The sequence below is a fragment of the Pagrus major genome, chromosome 2, assembly GCF_040436345.1.
Source record: "Pagrus major chromosome 2, Pma_NU_1.0".
Classification (NCBI taxonomy): domain Eukaryota; kingdom Metazoa; phylum Chordata; class Actinopteri; order Spariformes; family Sparidae; genus Pagrus; species Pagrus major.
The window spans coordinates 1,692,811-1,712,364 of NC_133216.1; the positions used below are offsets into that span (position 1 = coordinate 1,692,811).

The following is a 19,554-nucleotide window of genomic DNA, read 5'->3' on the forward strand; positions in this document are numbered from 1 at the left end:
ATGACAGATAATCTGCAGTTATTTCTAATATCTGTCTGATTCCCACGTGAATGCTTCGTGTGTCTGTGCGTGTGTGTGTGTGCGGGTCTCATTGTGTGGCTGCGGGGCGTTTTTCTCCCCATCCTGCTCGTTACTACGCACATTGGCACAAAACACAAACCCGCAGCTGTCGCAGTTCGGATCTTGTGTTTTTTGGACGATAAATCATCTCTGTTAGTTGTTTAAACTCGAGCTGTGCGGGACGCTGTCCGCCTCCTCCGTGCGTGTTTTTGCGGTATTTTGTGCGTCAGGGTCGGTTTGTTGTAAAATGGAGGCTGATGGAGGAGGAGGAGGAGGAGGATGCTGCCATGGCCTCCCTCCTCCTCCTCCTCCTCCTCCTCCTCCTCTCACAACCTGCTGTACACATCACATGGCGATCACACGCCTTAAAAACAACAGAAATCATCAGAAACAATCAGTTTATTGATCATATTGTAGGTGTGTGCGGGTTGAGTGCGGGGCTCAGAGCTGCGTGTTGGTTCCTCCGCTGGTTTCCAGTTCTCCCAGTGGGACTGAGGCTGTTTAACCAGAGGACTGATCCACTACAAGGTCACTACGAACCCACAGCCTGTCAGAATAATGTATATTAATACACATATTCAAATATAAAATACCTTCTGTCTTTATGTCCAAGTCTTTACTTGAGTATTTCCATTTTCTGCTACTTCATACTTCCACTCCACTACATGTATTTGATTACTTTAGTTACTAGTTACTTTGCAGATTACATGCTGCATCAAAGCCAAAGTAGAACATTTTTTTTCGTCAATCAGATAAAAAACGACAACATCATTTCCATACTCGTCCCATCGTTATGCATCAGTTACTTTTACTTGTATACTCGATACTTAAGTACATTTAAATCAGATACTTTAAGACTTTTACTCGAGTACAACTATGACAATACAATAATTCCCAGAAAGTTAAAGTTGCATAAAATGGAAATACTCATGTAAAGTACCTCAGATTTGTACCGGTGCAGTACTTGAGTAAATGTACTTAGTTACTTTCCAGGTTACACACACTGATCAATGATGATCATGTAGTCAGATGAGTTTTATGTTCACTGTTTCCACCGATTGAATGTAACTGAGTACTTTTACTCAAATAGAATTTTGAGGTACTTGTACTTTACTTGAGTATTTACATTTTCTGCCTCTGCTATTCTACTTTTTACTTTATTTTAATGATTCATGTTCATGTTTCTGCAAACCGGATACGTAGAAGGTGCTGAATACGTGTTGTATGTTAACAGGCAGCCGGCCACAGTTCGGATCACACCGGAGGATATTTCTAACTGTGGCGTCAGCGCCGGGTGTTTTTCACAGGAAGTCGGACCACCTCCTTTCTTGCTCGTGGCGACCAAAACAGGTATTTTAAGCCGACCCATGATGTTTTTCTGACTCTAACCAAGTGGTTTCAGTGCCTAAACCTAACCAGAGCATACAAATAGAAACAGAAAATTCAACCTAAACAGACGTAAAACTGCAACATGACAGAAGAAGACACGATCGGTTTGAACTCATCTGTGGTTTTGCAGAAACGTACCGAGTCTGGTGATCGGGTTGGTTTTTTGTCAGTAAACAGCGAGAAGTTGCTCCAAAGTTCATGTAAATTGGAACACAAAATCCTCTCAAGTTGAAGGAAACCTCATCTGAAATGTGAATTTATGTCACAGGTTTTGTAGAGAAAATGATCGATTTTTAATTGATTTGTTTGTTAGATGATCAAATATCAATATCAGCCTCATAACTCCTGTATCAGTCGGGCTGAAGAGCTGATTTTTCAAGCTGATTTATGTTGATTGTTAAATGATTAGAACGATAAAAATTGTCAGAATAAAAGAAATCCAAACACATAATAAATCAGTTGTGTGTGTGTGTGTGTGTCTGTGTGTGTGTGTGTGCGCGTGTGTCTGTGCTGACTCACACCGTCATGTTGCGTAACCTTTGTCGTGGCCTCAGACGAGTCTGGTCTCAGCTGACAGTTATTACTGTTGTGTTCACGCAGGAGTCAACCAGCTGAGACACAGATTACATAAACCACACACACACACACACACACACACACACACACACACTCACACACACTCACACACACACTAATAATTACTGTATAAATGTGTCAGCTGGACGTTTTCATCAGATGTTTTTTGAGAGCTGAACGTGTCATCGCTCCTCACGTGTGGTGTTTTCATCTCCTCCTCTGAGGATAACGAGCTGATCCTGAAACATCTGCTCACATCAGGAGAAATCATCCTGATGATAAAACACGACTCAGACTGAAGCGTCACGTCTCCATCTACATCCTGCCTGTAGTGATGTCTGATGCAACTGATAGCAACTGTTAGCTTAGCATGTAGCCGCAGCTGCAGACAGTAGCTGAGTCAGATTAAAGGACAACAGAGCTGCTGTTTGTGTGGATTACACTGAAGGACTCAGACTGTAGGGACGTTTTACACGCCTCATCTGACCTACTGGTTGATCTGTGTGTGTGTGTGTGTGTGTGTGTGTGTGTGTGTGTGTGTGTGTGTGTGTGTGTGTGTGTGTGTGCACTAAGCCTCCGACATGGGCAGATAAAGAGGATGTTACTGGTTTAACTGGCTTCTTGCTGGAGCTGAGTGCTGCTGCAGAGTGTTTTTCTCTCCTGTGTGACTCTGATGGTTCTGATCCGACTGATCTGACCGTCCCTCTGACACACTCGCCAGAATAAATGTCGGCAAACGTACGTTCCTGCAAACCACAGAAGTGTTTACGTTTGATATGACGGCTGCTGCACGATGACTCTGTGATATCGCTTTCGATTTTGTCGGCCTTCAGTGTGCGTAGTGCTGTAATCAGCTGCTCCTCGTCCTGGTGTGTCCTCAAGCTGCGTATCTAAATATGAAATTAACATCAAAGCTGATGTTTTGCTGATCAGTCACGACCTTTGTGACTCACTCGAATGTGTCTTGATAACCCTCTCGGCTCCCACCAGACAAGAGCATTAGTATCTGACTCCAGTGGATGGTAACACGTCAGGTGTGGAGTTAATCTGCAGACTCTCCACTTCAGGATGAGACCAAACCTTTTGTATGGACGTCTACTACTTGTAACTCTTGCTGCAAACCTCTTCACTGTGTTGTGACGCACATTATAAAATGGCCGCGACTACCTTATGTGACATTGCACTTCCTGCGAGGTGACTGTTGCACATTCACACACGCCGAAAAGATATATTGTTTCCAGTTTGATATCTGGTTAGATTGAGTCACAAAACCTCCTGTTAGGGTTTGAAAAGGATGATGTTTTGGCTTGAAATATCTGGTTCTGTCGCGTCGAACATGGCTGCAAAATGTTAAAAGTATCCAGATGTTTCACACTTATAAATGTAGAACAGCTGTCTGAAACTGGTCTGTCCTCTGCGTCTCCTGACATGAGAGTCAGCTCATAAACAAGCAACGAGAGCGAGATATAACACGTATTGTAGAAATAAAGGTGCCTTTGTTGCTGCTGAACTGTACGGCACTCTGAGCTACATCGATAAAAAGAGTTGTTATATAAATCAGTTTCATTTCCTTCATTAGGGCTGCAGCTGATTCATATGTTCCCTGTTCATCAATCTGTCAGTGTTTCGTCCTCAGTCGTCTTGTTTTGTCCACATCACAGAAATATTCAGTTTACTGTCACAGAGGAGGAATCAGAGAATTTACATTTCATTTAATTCATTTAAAGATCGATTGATTCATAGAATAGTCGGTGATTAAGTTAATATTTGAGAACTGATCGATTCATCTTTGCAGGCTGAATGATCCACGGGATCATCATCAAGAGTCGTCTTGAATTTATCAGCTGTATCACGAGACATCGAGTGAAACTTTCGCTTGAGGAAATATTAGTGCTCATAAATTCATCTGTATGTTTTCTTCCTTCCTTCCTTCCTGGACGTCTGGTGACGGAGGAGGAGATGGATGGTGGGATGATGGAGGGAGTGGCTGCTGGATGGATTTCAGCGTCTCGTCCATTTGCTTAAGTGGAGAGCAGATTTAATCCAGTCGAGCCTGTCGGCGGCTAATGATGGACAGGCAGTGTTAGCATTAGCCTTTTTAGCCACTCAGTGCGATGCTGTGGGTCAATTAGCCTCCTTTATCCTTGTTTTCTCACACACACACACACCAACACACTCTCCAGAGCTAAACATAGCGCTCGTCTGGTGATGCAGAACAGAACCAGAGAAAACAAGGAGGAGGAGCAGCACAGCGGAGCAAAGAGGAGATTTACTGGAGGAATAATATCTTTGTTTTCTCTCTCAGGCTGCAGCATCCCTCATCATGACTAAAGAGGAGAACCTGGAGGTGCAGGAGAAGGAGAGGCACGACCGGGAGGAGCAGGAGGAGGGGAGGGTCCAGAAAGAGGAGGAGGAGGCGTTGACCGAGGAGGAGGAGGAAGAGGAGAAAGACGAGGAAGAAGAGGATGAAGACGAGGAGTACGAGCTGAAAGAGGAGAGGGAGGGGGAGGACAGAGCGGAGGTGGAGGACGAGGAGGACGACGAGCAGGAGGACGAGCGGGAGGAGCGGGAGGAAGAGGAGGAGCCAGCGGCCGGTCAGGAGCCCGAGGCCGAGCCGGAGCCCGAGCCGCTGTCGGTGTCCGAGTACCAGAGTCCAGTTCACGAGCCGCGGCGCCGAGCCATGGTGCACCCGTCCGCCCAGGCCCCGCTGCCCAAAGACTACAGTACGTCATTCCACCTTAAATACATACTAACATCTGAGATACACCATATACCACCTTAATGCACACTGTCATACCACTTTTCACAGACTGTTACACAACCTTCAACACTACACACTGTCATACCACCTTAAACACATGCTGTTACACCTCCTTAATAAACAATGCTATCAAGGAGTACAAACAGCCACACTCCCTCTGCCCGGGCATCACTACCCAAACACTTTACAGTCAGTCATACCACCTTAAGTCATGCCAGAACCTTTGTGCAGAGACTGTGGTACATCATACCGCCTTAAATACACACTCACAATGATAACCAAAGACTACAGTATACAGCCATACCACCTTAAAACCATCCTGTCTGCAGACATTCAGTGAATCCGTGATGCAAACACAAAATGTCAACATGTTATTGTGGCAGCTGGGATCATTAACCAACAGAACTTGACTCAGTTCTGTAAATATTTGAGTTTTATTACTTTTCTTTGTGAAAATGTAAACAGACAAACAGAGTTCAGCCCGACATCAGGAGACACACACAGTCAGTACACAGGCTCGCTGTGGCTTCAGTCAGCTGATCCGAGATGGATGAAGTGGAACAAGTAAAGAATCTATAAGAACCTCAGAGGACGTCAGCGCACACAGTCTGTGTTCTGATCGATCGATAGCTCTGAACAGCTCTGCAACCACTGCTGTGTGGACCACGGGCTCATTGGTATTCATGAGACGGACTCAGAGGAGCCCGACTCCATTATACACTGTGTGTGTGTGTGTGTGTGTGTGTGTGTGTGTGAACACAGAGCCGTCCTCAGTTCAGTGAGCTTCGTTTTAACCAGTTACTGACTCTACATTATGTCTGTACATTCTGACCTACAGACAGTAGATACATACTGGATAAAATCTGAGTTATAACATTTATTCTGTGTAATTTCCATCAAAACAGCTTTTTATAATCGAGCAGTAAAGACGAAGCAGACTCGCTGCAGGCTGCACTCTGCCACACAAAGACAAGGACAGCTGCAGTGAAAGAGAAAGCAGGTTCACAGACGGACTCTCAAATTAAAAAAGTCATCCCAGTTGAAGGACTCCGGCTCTGTGCAGCTTAAAGTTTGTTGTCAGGCTGATTGTTGTTAGTCAGTGAAATGAAATCTGCCTCCGAGCTCAGACTGCAGAGCTGGCAGGACGAGAAACTGCAGAGCTCACAGCCGACTTCTGATCTGATGAGCGGGACACAAAACTCTTGGCATCAACATCTCCAGATCTAGTTTTGCTTTCACTCTTCCTCTTTTATCTCTTCATGGTCTAACTTTTCTTCTTTTCTCCATCCGTCTCCAGCCTTCACCTTCTTCGACCCCAATGACCCGGCCTGTTTGGAGATCCTCATGGATCCTCGGACCACCATCCCCGAGCTGTTCGCCATCGTGCGTCAGTGGGTCCCACAGGTGCAGCACAAGATCGACATAATCGGCAACGAGGTGAGAAACACAAATATCAATGTTGACTTATGTTTTATTGTGCATTACATAGAATATGTCAACGTGCAGATTTCTGCTTCTTCATCTCATATCATCACGAACTGAATCCTGTTTCAGTTTTGTGTCCTCACTGTGAGCTTCTTCAACATCGAGCCAAATCAATCAAACTTTATTTGTGTTGCACCGACTGCAGATTTCCTGCCTGCTGGGGACCAAACTACATGCAGCAGGTGTCTTTATTCTACATCCATCACACTGTGCACTCAACATTTACCTCTTTATACGTCTAGTAACATTTTCAAGATGAATACAAACGATGATTCTGTCACCAACACTTCTTAAAAGACGTTATTGTAAGCATGTCGACAGACAGGCTGCAGTAATCAATACAGGCATCACATGTAGAGACTTTAAATGTCAGCAGAGCTCTGAGTAAACTGTAACAGATGTACGACTTTGTCTCGGGCCGTCGGTGAGCGTCTGTGTTGGCGCTTGATTGGCTGTTCAGCTCAGCGAATCAGTGCATGAGAAGAGAAACAGAATAAGAAAGGCAAATTTAAAATCTGAGTTGTCAGCTGGCTGTGAAAAGTAGGAGAAGCTAATGCTGAAGCTAAAGAAGCTAACACAGAAGACTGCAGCTCTCTTTTGTCCGGTGGCTCGAACCTTGAAGCAGTCGTGTTTCTCCGCTGCCCCAGTTGTTCTGGCAGGAGGCCTGAATCCACACGAGGCCGTCATTGTCACATTGACCCAGATTCACACACACACACACACACACACACACACACACATGCAGATAATGAACAATGAAATCCCTCCGAGCAGCAGGGAGCTGGTATCAGACCCGTCAGAACAAAAGCCTGAATGTGAACTTGACATTTCACATTTCATTCTTTTCAAATCATGCAGAGCAGCACCGGGCTGCAGAGGTTTACTGGTTTCATGATAAACTGCGGTGTGAAAATCGACCGTCATCATACAATCGACTTCACTGCGGCACCTGTTTCCACCGTATTAGTGCTGTTAAAATAATATACGAGATCATATTTTGTTAAATTATAAAAAAGCTTTTGTTCTACCAGCAAAACCCCTTTTGATTTCATCATTTTAAGGACCAATAATAATATTAATTACAATAATAATGACTCATGAGCTCTATGTAATAAAAAAACAGGATTTAAGCTGCTACACAGGTTATTTAAAGCATAAAAGGAATGAAAACGTGTTACAAACACTCATATTTGACACATCGAGACACACTTCAGCTCTGAGGTGACACTGTTGTCTGACGGGAGGTGAGTCTCCACACTGCCACTGATACAAAGAGACAAACAGGCTGCTAATGACCCAGTTAAAATGGCTGCATGGAGAGAGAGAAAGTGGTGCAGAGGGAGAGAGAGACGAGAGAGAGAGAGATGGAGAGTCACTGAGGCTCTGCCATGAGTCAGCAGGAAGCTGAGTCAGCCTGGAGGAACAAAAAACAAGGAGCGGACGGCGACGTGACTCAGAACGAGACCGACTGATGGAGCGAAGCGTCAGACAATCGCTGTCGGAGCTCGTTCCTGTAAACTGTATTACAGAGAGCTGAGGCTCTGCTGCTGAAGTTAAAGGAACATTTCAACCCAGAAATGAAAACCCAGTCGTCATCTCCTCCCTCCATGCTGACTAAAGTCAGGTGAAGTCTCGTAGTCCACAAAACATTTCTGGAGCTTCACAGTAAAACAGAGTTGCAGCATTCTGCTGAACAACTGAAGCAGCTGGAGACTTGATTTAAAACAGAAAAACAACCACAAAAAACATCAGATGGCTCCATACAGCTCGTCTGCTGTAATCCAAGTCTCCAGAAGCCCACAGATCCTAAATCTCCTGAGGGGCTCGTGCACCCAGTCCAGACTGAAAGTTGTGTTTGATTAACTGAAGACCATAATTGAGGAAATCGACTTTAAAGCTCCTGCAGCCACAACGAGTCGCCTGTTTTCTTCAGCTGTTACGAACACACAAACACCTGCAGCGTGTTAAACTGCTGTCCTCTGTGTTTCCTGTCTCAGATCCTGAAGCGCGGCTGCCACGTGAACGACCGCGACGGTCTGACCGACATGACGCTGCTGCACTACAGCTGTAAGGCCGGAGCACATGGAGTTGGTAAGAGGTTTATTTGACTTGGATCCAATCAATCTGACAGCTGTTCAACTGTCAGTGAAGGGATGAGCCTGGTACGAGTGTTTCTTTTAATTATTAACAGAAAATCCAAAGAAAAGATCAAAACCAACAAGGAACTGATTCTACTAATTATTGTCTCCTCACTCCTCATGGCGTAGTCGAGTAAGGTAAAGTAAATTTAATTTATAGTCTAAAATCATAAACTTGACTCGGTGTTTAACGATCTGTTCAATAAAAAACACCTGCTGTCCTTAAACCCTCGATTCATAGTGATAAATCCACCGAAATGAACCTCTTTAATAGACAAAATGGTGGAACCACAGGAAGAAAAACACATCCTAGAGAGGGTCCAGTCAGTGCACAGGGCGTGTGTGAGGCTACTGAGCTCCTCTCAGTCCGGTTCTGGTTGTGTGTGCAGGCGACCCGGCGGCCGCGCTGCGTCTCAGCAGTCAGCTGATCTCTCTGGGCGCCGACGCGAGTCTGAGGAGCCGCTGGACCAACATGAACGCTCTGCACTACGCCGCTTACTTCGACGTCCCGGAGCTGATCCGGGTCCTGCTGAAGGCCTCTAAACCCAGAGGTACGCGCATCATCGACTCCTCACTCAGTATTTATCGTTTTAATGATTATGGTCATTATTTTTTAATGAGGGACTTCTTCTTCTTCTTCTTCTTCTTCTTCTTCTTCTTCTTCTTCTCTGGTTGTCTCCACAGTGTTGAACTCCACGTGCAGTGACTTCCACTATGGGACAGCTCTCCACATCGCTGCCTCCAACCTCTGTCTGGGTGCAGTTAAGTGTCTGCTGGAGCACGGAGCCAACCCCACCGTCCGGGTAACAACACTTCACCTTACTTTACTTGTGGAGGTAGTTTAAGGTGCAATATGTACGACCTGTAGGGGGCAGCAGAGAACCTGCTGAAAGATCAACACCATGCACTACAAATTTCAGCAGGAAATCTTGAAGATATCTCCTGCAACAGTTTACACACATTTCTGCAGACACAACTCCTTCAATGTACCACGTCTCTCTGCAGAACGATAAGGGCCTGGTCCCAGCAGACGTGGTTCCTGACCCGATGGACATGAGCCTGGACAAGGCCGAGGCGGCCATGGTGGCCAAAGAGCTGAAGCAGCTGCTGCTCGACGCCGTCCCTCTGAGCTGTAACCTTCCCCGAGCCACGCTGCCAAACTATGACAACATCCCAGGAAACCTGATGCTGACCTCTCTGGGGCTGAAGCTAGGAGAACGTGTGCTGCTGGACGACATGAAGGTCAGAGGGACAGAAAGTCCACCCTCAAACTGTGGTCAGGGAGGATCAGGGAGGACTGTAAGAACAAACCAAGTGCAGCAAACAACCTCAAAATGCAATTAATGAATGTTTTGGGTTTATTGTCGTGTGTTTGAGACGTCACTCATAACCTCAGTAATTCATCCCTCTGCCTCCCTCTCAGACCGGCACTCTGAGGTTTTGTGGGACTACAGAGTTCGCCAGCGGCCAGTGGGTCGGCGTGGAGCTCGACGAGCCGGAGGGGAAGAACGACGGCAGCGTGGGCGGCGTCCGCTACTTCATCTGCCCTCCTAAACTTGGTAACAGCCAGTCTGAGACGTCTTCTGAACACAAATCAGACGGTTGTTTCTCTCTGCGTCTGCTGACTTCGAGGTTTCACTGTATTCGTCTTTATTTCTGCCCTGCAGGGATTTTTGCTCCGGTGTCAAAGATTTCCAAAGCTGTGGATCAGACGCCGTCATCCGTCACCTCCACCCCCAGAACCCCCCGCATAGACCTGGCCTCCCGCCTCGCTGGAAAGACCAAGAAGGAGAAGGAGAAGAAGGAGAGAGTGAAATGTAACAACAACCTCATGTTTGGAATAATGCAGTCTGTTTTATATCCGTCCATGCAGGAAGTATGTTAGAGACATTGTTGCGAGAGTGTTTTTGTCTGTGCGTTCTCAGCCCAGAAGAAGAAGACGTCAGTAGCCAGTCTGGATCCAGAGGGACTGAACGTGGAAGTCGGAGATCACGTTCTGGTGGCCGGACAGAAAAATGGCATCGTTCGCTTCTACGGCAAGACGGACTTCGCTCCAGGTCGGTCTGCAGTCTGCAGCTTCTCTCCACTGAACACTGCACACTGCTAGCTCGGTATACCAGCACCAATGGGCTGGTTAGCGACACACGACACTATCTGAAAATACAGCCACAACAAATCGATCAAGATGTTTCTCCCGTGAGGCAGAAGTTCTCAAAATCAACTTTAATATAACATTATAACTTTTGATCTGACGTACGGGAGTGTTGGCATGGTCTTGTCTGTTTCTCCAGTCCTGAGCTGTTTGTGTCCCTGCAGGGTACTGGTTCGGTATCGAGTTGGATCAGCCGACAGGAAAACACGACGGCTCGGTGTTCGGAGTCCGCTACTTCAGCTGCCTGCCCAAATACGGAGTGTTCGCTCCGCCCTCACGTGTCCAGAGGTGAGACGCCACCAAACCTGGAAAATGTGTTTTATGAACCAGGATAACATTAGTCCAGTGTTCTTTCTCCTGAATTTACTGTGGCAACAACTTATCATCACCAATAAACTGTTGTCGTGGTTGTTTCGTCAGAATCGGAGGTCCTAAAGACGGCTCACAGAACGACAAATCCATGGTGAAGAAAGTTCATCAAGTCACCAGTAAGTCTCGCTCACTGTCGTATCAAAAAAACCTTGATTATTTAATGTCATTCATTTCTTAATTTCACCTCCTGTGTGGAAAAAATACTGTTTCAAGAAAAATCTATCCGGCAACTGTATCCTCACAGCACTTCACTGTGAACGCTCTGATATATTTGCTTTTTAAGACAAGAGGCCACAATGTTTGCATTATCGTTCAGTACCTGAGTCTGACCTCAACAAAAACCTTCATGACACCTGACATGAGGCTCTGTGGCGCAATGGATAGCGCGTTGGACTTCTAGTTAAACACAGGAGAAGTGAATCAAAGGTTGTGGGTTCGAGTCCCACCAGAGTCGAGCCTTATATGTGTACAAGGTTGTTCAACTTCACACTGTGTTATGTCACTACTTGTTAAAGTTAAATAAAAAGAAGTTGAGTTCAAGTCCCATCAGAATTTGGCTTTACAGCTTTACAAAACTTCATAGTGCAGAATATGTGACTTCAGTGATTATTTGTAGATGTTTTGTGTCATTTTCCACAAATTGCATTAATTAATATAAATACAGGCTGTGAAAAAAGAAGTATAACGCCTTCTGTGGCTCCAGAGGAAGCCTCCAGTGATGTCTCTTATTGGTTAAGTGGCATTGTGGGTAATGTAGAGGCTCTGTGGCGCAATGGATAGCGCATTGGACTTCTAGTTAATCATCAGAGAAGTGATTCAAAGGTTGTGGGTTCGAGTCCCACCAGAGTCGTGCTTTATAAATCACCTCTGTATCCTGTTTATCATAAAGTGCCTCAGTGTTTCCTCTACGGTCGTACAACCAACACTCCACGGCATCTTCCAGAGGTTGTTTTTCTGCATCGAGCTGAAAATAGTCCCCAAAATTCATCCTGTTTGAGTAACATTTGTCACAAACTTAAAGATCAGTGGTACCACAAAAAAACACAACAAAAAAGTAAACCATATTTTAGTGGTAAGGAACATTAAGTTGTGTATGTTTTGTCTGCCAAATTTGAATTTTAGAGGTAAACTTGTTCTGGTACTGTGTGTGGACTGGGTAAACCTGGAGATAACATAAATCAACCCTTAAATCAATAATTAATGTTGTTAATCAGCGATGTCCTCATCATTAACTGACTGTTGTCCACCTGTTTGTGTGCCGCAGTGTCACAGCCGAAGCGTAACTTCAACACGATGCGTTCTCCTAAAGACCTGACCTCCGAGAGCTCCATATCCAGGTGAGACTGTCGCACTGATCATTACCTGTCGGGATCTCAATGCTTTAGTGTTGGTTGTGTGAGGGTGCGTTGTCAATATAGAACCACGTCCAATAAATTCTCAACCCGACCGGTCGAGGCAGGTGACCGCCCTCCACTGAGTTTCTGCCTGTTAAAAGGCAGGTTTTTTTTTGCTGCTCATTGGGGAAATGTTGGTTCTCTAAAAAGATTCATCAAGGAGTATGATCTAGACCTGCTCAGTCTGGAAAGTGTCATGAGATGACTGTTGTTGTGAACTGGCACTATACAAATAAAGATTGATTGGTTACATTTGTAAAACAGATCTTGATTGATGTGATATTCACTTTTTCAGCCACTTCAGTATTTTGCACCACGTCCGATGAGTCTCTTTGTTGTAAATCGAGGTGCTGTATCGTTGTCAACTGGGCGTTTCACCTCTCATCCTTCTTCAGTTCGATGAAGTCCAGTTGCTTACGATACAGCACCTAGAGGTACCAGGACCTGGATGACTGAGAACCTTCTTCAACATATTTCTTTGTTGTAATTATAACTTGGATGTTGATACGAGGAGTGTCATCATTCTCCAAATCCATGATTTGGTTCGATTCGATTTTTCCCCAGTCCTGACAGCTGTGTCACTGTTAGACCAGCATCAAGAGGTCTTTTCAACGATCATTTTTTCCCTGACAACTGTCGTCTTCTGTCCTCTTTAAAAAGATAGGGGTATTTTACAACAACAGCTTGACTTTATGCTGGTGGCTTTTAGCAGGTTAAGCTTAGACAAGTTCAAATAATATAATATGTATTTAATATGTATATGATACTGTCCTTCAGTGATTCATCAATAAACAACAAAAGATAAACATTCAGTTTGTTCGAAACTGTTAGAAAAGGCTAACGCTAACGCTAAGCTAGCTGCTTGTCTTTAAAGTATATACATGTGTTTACAAGTAGATAATGAATAATTACAGTAACTCCAGCAAGTGTCTGATGTTCCACATGTGAGCTAAAAATCTAAAACCTTTACCGAGCGCTGTAAACAGAGCGTCTGTTTGTTTGTTACTAAAACCACTGTACCCTCCTCTTCCTCTTCCTCTTCCTCTTCCTCCTCGTCCTGCTTCTCTTCTGTCTCCTCGTCCTCCCCAACTCTTTCTGCCTTCGTTCTTCTCCTCACCTTCTCTCTTTCTCCTCGCTCTCCTCCTGCAGATTGCTGTTCTGCTGTTGGTTTCCGTGGATGCTGCGTGCTGAGATGCAGTCCTAACCACGCCCTCCTTCTTCCTCCTCCACTCCTCCGCCAGATCGATCTCTCTGCTCTTCTTTCTCTTCATCTTTTTACTTTCATTTCTTCTCGTCAGACAAAGAGTCAAACTTCTCGTAGTGAAAACCTCCTCCCTCTTCTCTCACTTACTCTCAGCCCAGATCCCTCTGATTTAGCCGTTCTATAGCAAAATCTATAGTGCCTTGTATCTGATCAAAATGTCCTGCATTCCTTTAATCAAACTGAGAATCCAGCTCTGCTGAAGCAACTCCCCTAAAATAATCTCTTTATAGGTCTTTTTCATTTAGTTTCAGCAGGTTCTCATCTCATTGTCCCGGCTTGGTGTTTGTCCATGTTGTGTCTTTATTTGGGGCAAAAAGATAAAAAAAAAACAACCACCTAACGTTAGTTTGTGCTGCTACGTGTTTTGTTTTTTGCTGCTACTCGATTTGGGTCTTAAATTTTGAAACGAGTTGATCGATGGCACCAAGTATCTTAAATCAGGAAAGGATTCTGATGTTCAGACTCGCGTTTGCATCAAATCCAGTAATGCACTCTGCATAAGTCTGTGAACACGAACGATGATGACACTTTGCCAAATGACATGATTGTAAGTTGTCCTGAGGGGGGCGATACAAACAAGGCTCTTATGAAACTTGTACGACGGACACTAGAAGCATTAATCTTCTTAGTAGCTGCTACGCCTCAAATTGTCCTCACACACTTGAGTCACGTTGAGAAGTTTCCAAACACAACAATAGCCGTGTTTCCATCTGATTATCAGGAGAAGTTCAAGCAAAAAAGAAATCATGAATTAGTTTCCATCGACTGATCTGGAGCGAGTAACTGAAGCTGTGTGTGGTGTAGTTTCATGAGAGGAAGGCGGTAGAAGCCACATTACACAGGGCTGTGATGACCCGAGGAGAAGAAGTAGATGTTGTGACCCGGAAACAAAACCAACCGCCAATAAAAGTCAAAAAGAAAAAGATGAAGAAGAATTAAAACTTAACCGAGGGATGGGAACTTTGCATTTTCAAACTTTTCTAACGAGATACTTCAAAATGTGCGTGGAAATATGTCGGTGGAAACACGGCTAACATTGATTCTGCTCAAAGTGTTTGCGTACTTAAGTACAAAACGTTTCGGATATCAAGTTGTGGTGTCAACGGGCTGATCGGCAGAATGTCGCCGTACAGGAACTTTGATTTGTACGTGTTTCGGATCGTCTCTCCACTCAGAGAGCCCTGGTTACGCATGTAACAGTAAGCCTGAAAGTCAGCGCTTTAGTTCGAGTCTCAACCGTAGAAAACTTTAACTTTAGACCGCGTGTGAAGAACTTTTATCACCTGCATGCTTTAATCTCAGAGATCAAACTGAAAACAGGGTTAACCAACGACGTTGTGTTTTATCATAGTGTTACAGTCAGGTATTTTTTATCTTAACCGTCAGGACGTGAGAAAACAAAACGGTTCACAAAAAGGGAAACGCATCTCTGTAGTTAATATAGACGGCGACTTTTTAATAGAGTAACTTGGATTTAAGTTGTTTCCCTTTCACAACACCTCTGAACACGCAGACAACAGCTGGATTTGACTTAGATCCAGTTAATGTAGTCTTTAATAGAAGAAGTACTGTAGTTAGGAGTTATAGTGACTGATCGCCTTAGAATAACTGTCATTATTAATCAGTGCGTTGCCAAATACAAACATTGGTCCATCTAGTTAGAGTTGATATACACTATGCTATAGAAATCTTATGAAGAGCTGCAATCATAATCTGACGTTAACCAAAAGTGCTAACAGACCCAAAACTATGATTTTCTTTGACGCACATAAAAATATAAAAAGTGTTTTCAGCCCCGCTACATGTGATATTAATGTTTTGTGTTGCTAAAAATACGCTTTATTTAGAACTTTTAAACAAAATTTAATCATTTCTGAGTTTTGTTTATGATAATCAGCTGTACAGCCCGTCATCAAACATTCGTCTCCTCCATCTTGAGGTTTTTAACATAGAAATCTAAACCCTGATAATCTCCAGAGGATATTTGTAAAGTTTCCCTCCCTGCTTCTCTCCCCCTCTTCTCTCATCCTTCTTTCTCCATCTAAATAAGACTTTTTGTGAATGTGAGCATCTGCAAAAAGACAAAACAGAATCACAATTAATCTAAACTTGCAGTAACCTGTGTGCTTAATGTTAAAATCTCTCTCTCGAACTATGTGCATAACTGAAAACAGCAATATGTAAAACAGTGTACCGATCTCTGTGTGGAAATGGTTCCTGTGTTAATGTTTCTTTACACTCTGTGAGCACACGAACACAGAGAGACGAACACGCTCACGCTCTGACGGCCGAGGCTGCCAGAGACCAGACGCTAACAGACGCTAACAGATGACAAGAAATAACCAGAAAAATCAATCTGTGGAGGTACATTTACACCTCAGTGAGAGGTAGATTCAACAGTTCAAGAGCTGGTGGGATTTTTGTTGAGCAAACCGGCCACAGCAGCAAATAAACAGTTAACTTTAGCCAACAAACACCCAGCTGTAGGTTTGTTATCTAAATCTAAATGTTCACATTTACTAAGACGGATGAAGTTTGTTTTACAACTTGTTTATAGGTGAATTTTGTATATTTTGGACGTACATCATACAGATCCAAGAGAACCAGTGCCATGTTATCAGAGCTGTAAAACACAATCTTGTCTGTCTGCATCAGTATAAACTGATTCCTGGATCCTTCACTTTATCTGGATCAACACCAAAAGTTAATTGGGTCAGTTCTGGGCTGAGACCCATCCTCTGTGCAAGTTTTGTGGAAATCCTGCTGACAAACCAACCAACAAATGAACATGGGTGAAAACCTCTGCCTTGACCTCCTCGGCAGAGGTCATTTTAAAATTGTTCATTCAGCACATTTATGGACTGTTTGCTTTTTCTGTTGAAGTTTAAAAAAAGAAAAAAACAACTCAACTTTATTTGGTAAAATCCACAAATCTGCTCTTGAATTTTGAAATCGACCCTCCGTCCAGTTGCTTTTCATTCTGACTGTGTCTGTCTGACTTCACAGACTTCACACTGACAGTAAACAACCAACAAACTCGACTCTGTTGTTGGTTTGTCTCTCGGTTGGTCTCTGCAGCCTCGGCTACAGGAAACACTTTGTGGTTGCTCCTGCACACTGCTGTTGATAATTGTTCTTTTTGTGCCCGTGGAATCAGCTTCAACATTACACTGATGATAACTACAGCACCTTCACTCATCAGGTTTTACTCAACCAGCTGCAGAGTTTAGTCAGGCTGCGATCGGACCAAAGCTTTTCATTCTTGCTTTAACTCAAAGCTGCTACATGAGACAGCGAAAAGGTCAAATGATGTAAGTAGTACTTCACTCAACTCTTCAGCTTTGTTACGAGCTGTGGGTTGAGTTTTGTGTGAACACAGCTCTCATCAGTTTAGCATTTTGAAGATAAACTCCTGACCTGGTTTCATGTTGAAGTTTTTTTTGGTCCGACCCGCTGCAGTTCAGCTTGTTTAATCAGCGTCTGATGCATACGACTGCAACAAACAGAAAGGGGAAGTAACGAGTTTCAAAGTTACATTAAATACAATCTGTCCTGGAGCACTGCAACAACTTTCAATCCCAAAATGATTCGTTATACGACAAATTCCAGCTTTGTTCAGAGACAAAAAAAACTTTAAACTGCTGATTTTAGCATTCTTGTAAAGTTCGCCGTTAATTGAGAATACTAAATTAAGTCAAAGTCAACTATTGGACCAAAAAAAATCCAGATTTTCCACATCAGTCTAACTGTTCAGTTCAGACATAAACTCCACTTTGAGCCACTTTTCTGAAATATAACACAGACTCCAGGTTATTAAAACTGTTCTGAAGACGATTTCTTGAGAATGAGGATACGATATGCAGATGACTCACACCTCTACCTTCCTACTGTACATTGACGCTGTTAGCTTTCCCCTGCCGTCCCATCCAAGCCTGAACAAAAAGAGCCAGATGAACTGAAGTAAATCCACATGTTGTAGTTCACATCTGTTTATAATTTCACACACACAAATAAACTGCTGTTCCTTGCTAACGCTCCACAGAGTCAGGCCCTGCTGACTCCTCCATCCTATAGGTGAATATAGACGTGAGTGGAGCACAGTGATGGTGAGGTTTGTCTTTGTACAGTAAACGTACAGTACAGTTAAATGTCCCAGTGAAGCCTCTGTCGGTTTGAACTCTTACTGCTGTGTAAATGTGGAGCTTTCTCTGGTTTGGCCACTAAGTGTCACTAGTGAGTCACTGGTTAATCATCTCACAACAAACGAAATCTTACAGAAGCTTTTCCTCATTACATATTCTCTATTTGTTTCGCTCCATTTAAAGGACTTCTGTCTGTTTTGGCTCTTTAACTTCAAACTACTGTATGTTTGCTTGATTTCTGGTGGATCGACGTCAAATCCTTCCTTCAGTTTTTAGCTGTACTTCCTTACTTCCAGGCATCTTTTGGTTCCAGTTCATTTTGAAGAAAAACCTTTTCCATCTTTATAAAATTTAGTCTCTTTTATATTATTTGTCCAGCACATCCAACGACTGAACAGGTCGATTACCGTCACTCCCAAAACAACATGTATCACCATGCCTAAACAAAATGAAGCAGAACTTTTACATCTTTTACATCAGTCAAGTTGCTGAACTGCTGCCAGTAGTGATGTTACATTTAAATGACACAACTTGGCACAGTATCGCCAATTTTCGGCACAAGAATTGCAGCAAGATTTATTGCAACCCTGAATCATAGAAATTATGCTTATATATTACCAAATTAGATCAATTGTTCTGAACAAAATGTACAAGAGGTTCGCATCCAGGCCAGTCTGTGGTTAAGGTTACGCAAAGATTGTGGATTTTGGTTAAAATCTCCAAGCCACCCTGTTTAAAACTATAAAAATGTCATGTTTATTTTGAAGATTTTATGAAAATGGTCCCAGGCTGCTCTTACATCACCACCTGATACCTTCAGCCAGATGTTGACTGGATTTGGGATTATCTCTCTAAATTACAGTAAGATGATTTTCTGTACGCTGCCTGGAAGGAAGGAAATCAATGAAAGCCTGGTAGATGATTCTGGAAAATGATCATCAGAAACATAAAACATTTGTAATCTGTATCTGGTGGGCCCAAAACATTCAGAATCTTTGGTTGTGTCCTTTAAATCTTCTATAATCGATCGGTGTACGTGTCTGAGAATATAAACTCATTCTCATAGAAACTAACTCGGCACAGGTTGTTTTAACATTAAGAATATACAGTATATAGCCTATATTTTGATAACTTCACTAAGTGTACTTTTTGTTCTCCGGTTTTTGTAGTGTGTGTGTGTGTGTGTGTGTTACTTTGTGCTCGGTTACAGTCCACATGTGAGTAACTCCTGTTTTAAAAAGTGTGACGCTGACGGACGTTAAAGAGGAAACAGGGGAGAACGAGCATCGGACGTCCTCATCCTGACAGACACTCACTGCATGCTCTCTCTCTCTCTGTAACTTTCTCTCTCAGTATTTTCTGATTTCAGTTTTTCAATATGTGTAACTTCTTCTCATCAGCATGGAAGTGCTTCTAATAATATGAATATAATAAAGATGTTGTTTGTTTTCATACCTCTCCTGTCCGTTGCTTTTACTCACAGAAAACATGTTCTGGAGGTTTGAAACTGAAACTGGAGTTATTTAAAGCATAACTTATTATCTGTCATCACTTCCAAAGGTTTTATTTCACACAGATCAATATCAGCAACTGTTAGAAAACATTAGGTGTTATTCCAAAATCTCTCAATACTCCAGAGGATGACTTGATGAGCTTCTCCCACGTGTTTCAAGCTGTGCTGGAGGAGATATTTAGATCCAAAGTAAAAACAGCATTAATAAAATATAAACTTAGTATAAGTAAAAGTCCAGTAATGAACCTGATCAATCTGTGACCAAAACCTGCATATCTGTACCCCTATCCATGTGAAATCCATAGTTC

The 19,554-nt window shown here is 43.3% G+C and overlaps 1 protein-coding gene and 2 non-coding genes across 3 annotated transcripts; all 3 read left to right on the plus strand.

Annotated features, from left to right (window-relative positions):
• Positions 1-4,348: 4,348 nt before the first annotated feature.
• clip3 (CAP-GLY domain containing linker protein 3) lies at positions 4,349-13,531 on the plus strand. Its single transcript, XM_073491210.1, has 13 exons — positions 4,349-4,748; positions 6,084-6,223; positions 8,269-8,362; positions 8,799-8,960; positions 9,094-9,212; positions 9,415-9,651; positions 9,833-9,968; positions 10,077-10,226; positions 10,335-10,466; positions 10,726-10,849; positions 10,982-11,049; positions 12,198-12,270; positions 13,477-13,531. The coding sequence occupies exons 1-13, from the start codon at positions 4,349-4,351 to the stop codon at positions 13,529-13,531; spliced, it is 1,890 nt and encodes a 629-aa protein (XP_073347311.1).
• Positions 11,296-11,387, plus strand: trnar-ucu (transfer RNA arginine (anticodon UCU)). Its single transcript has 2 exons — positions 11,296-11,332; positions 11,353-11,387. It is a non-coding gene; the product is annotated as a tRNA-Arg (tRNA).
• trnar-ucu (transfer RNA arginine (anticodon UCU)) lies at positions 11,692-11,783 on the plus strand. Its single transcript is given in 2 exon segments — positions 11,692-11,728; positions 11,748-11,783. It is a non-coding gene; the product is annotated as a tRNA-Arg (tRNA).
• Positions 13,532-19,554: the final 6,023 nt, after the last annotated feature.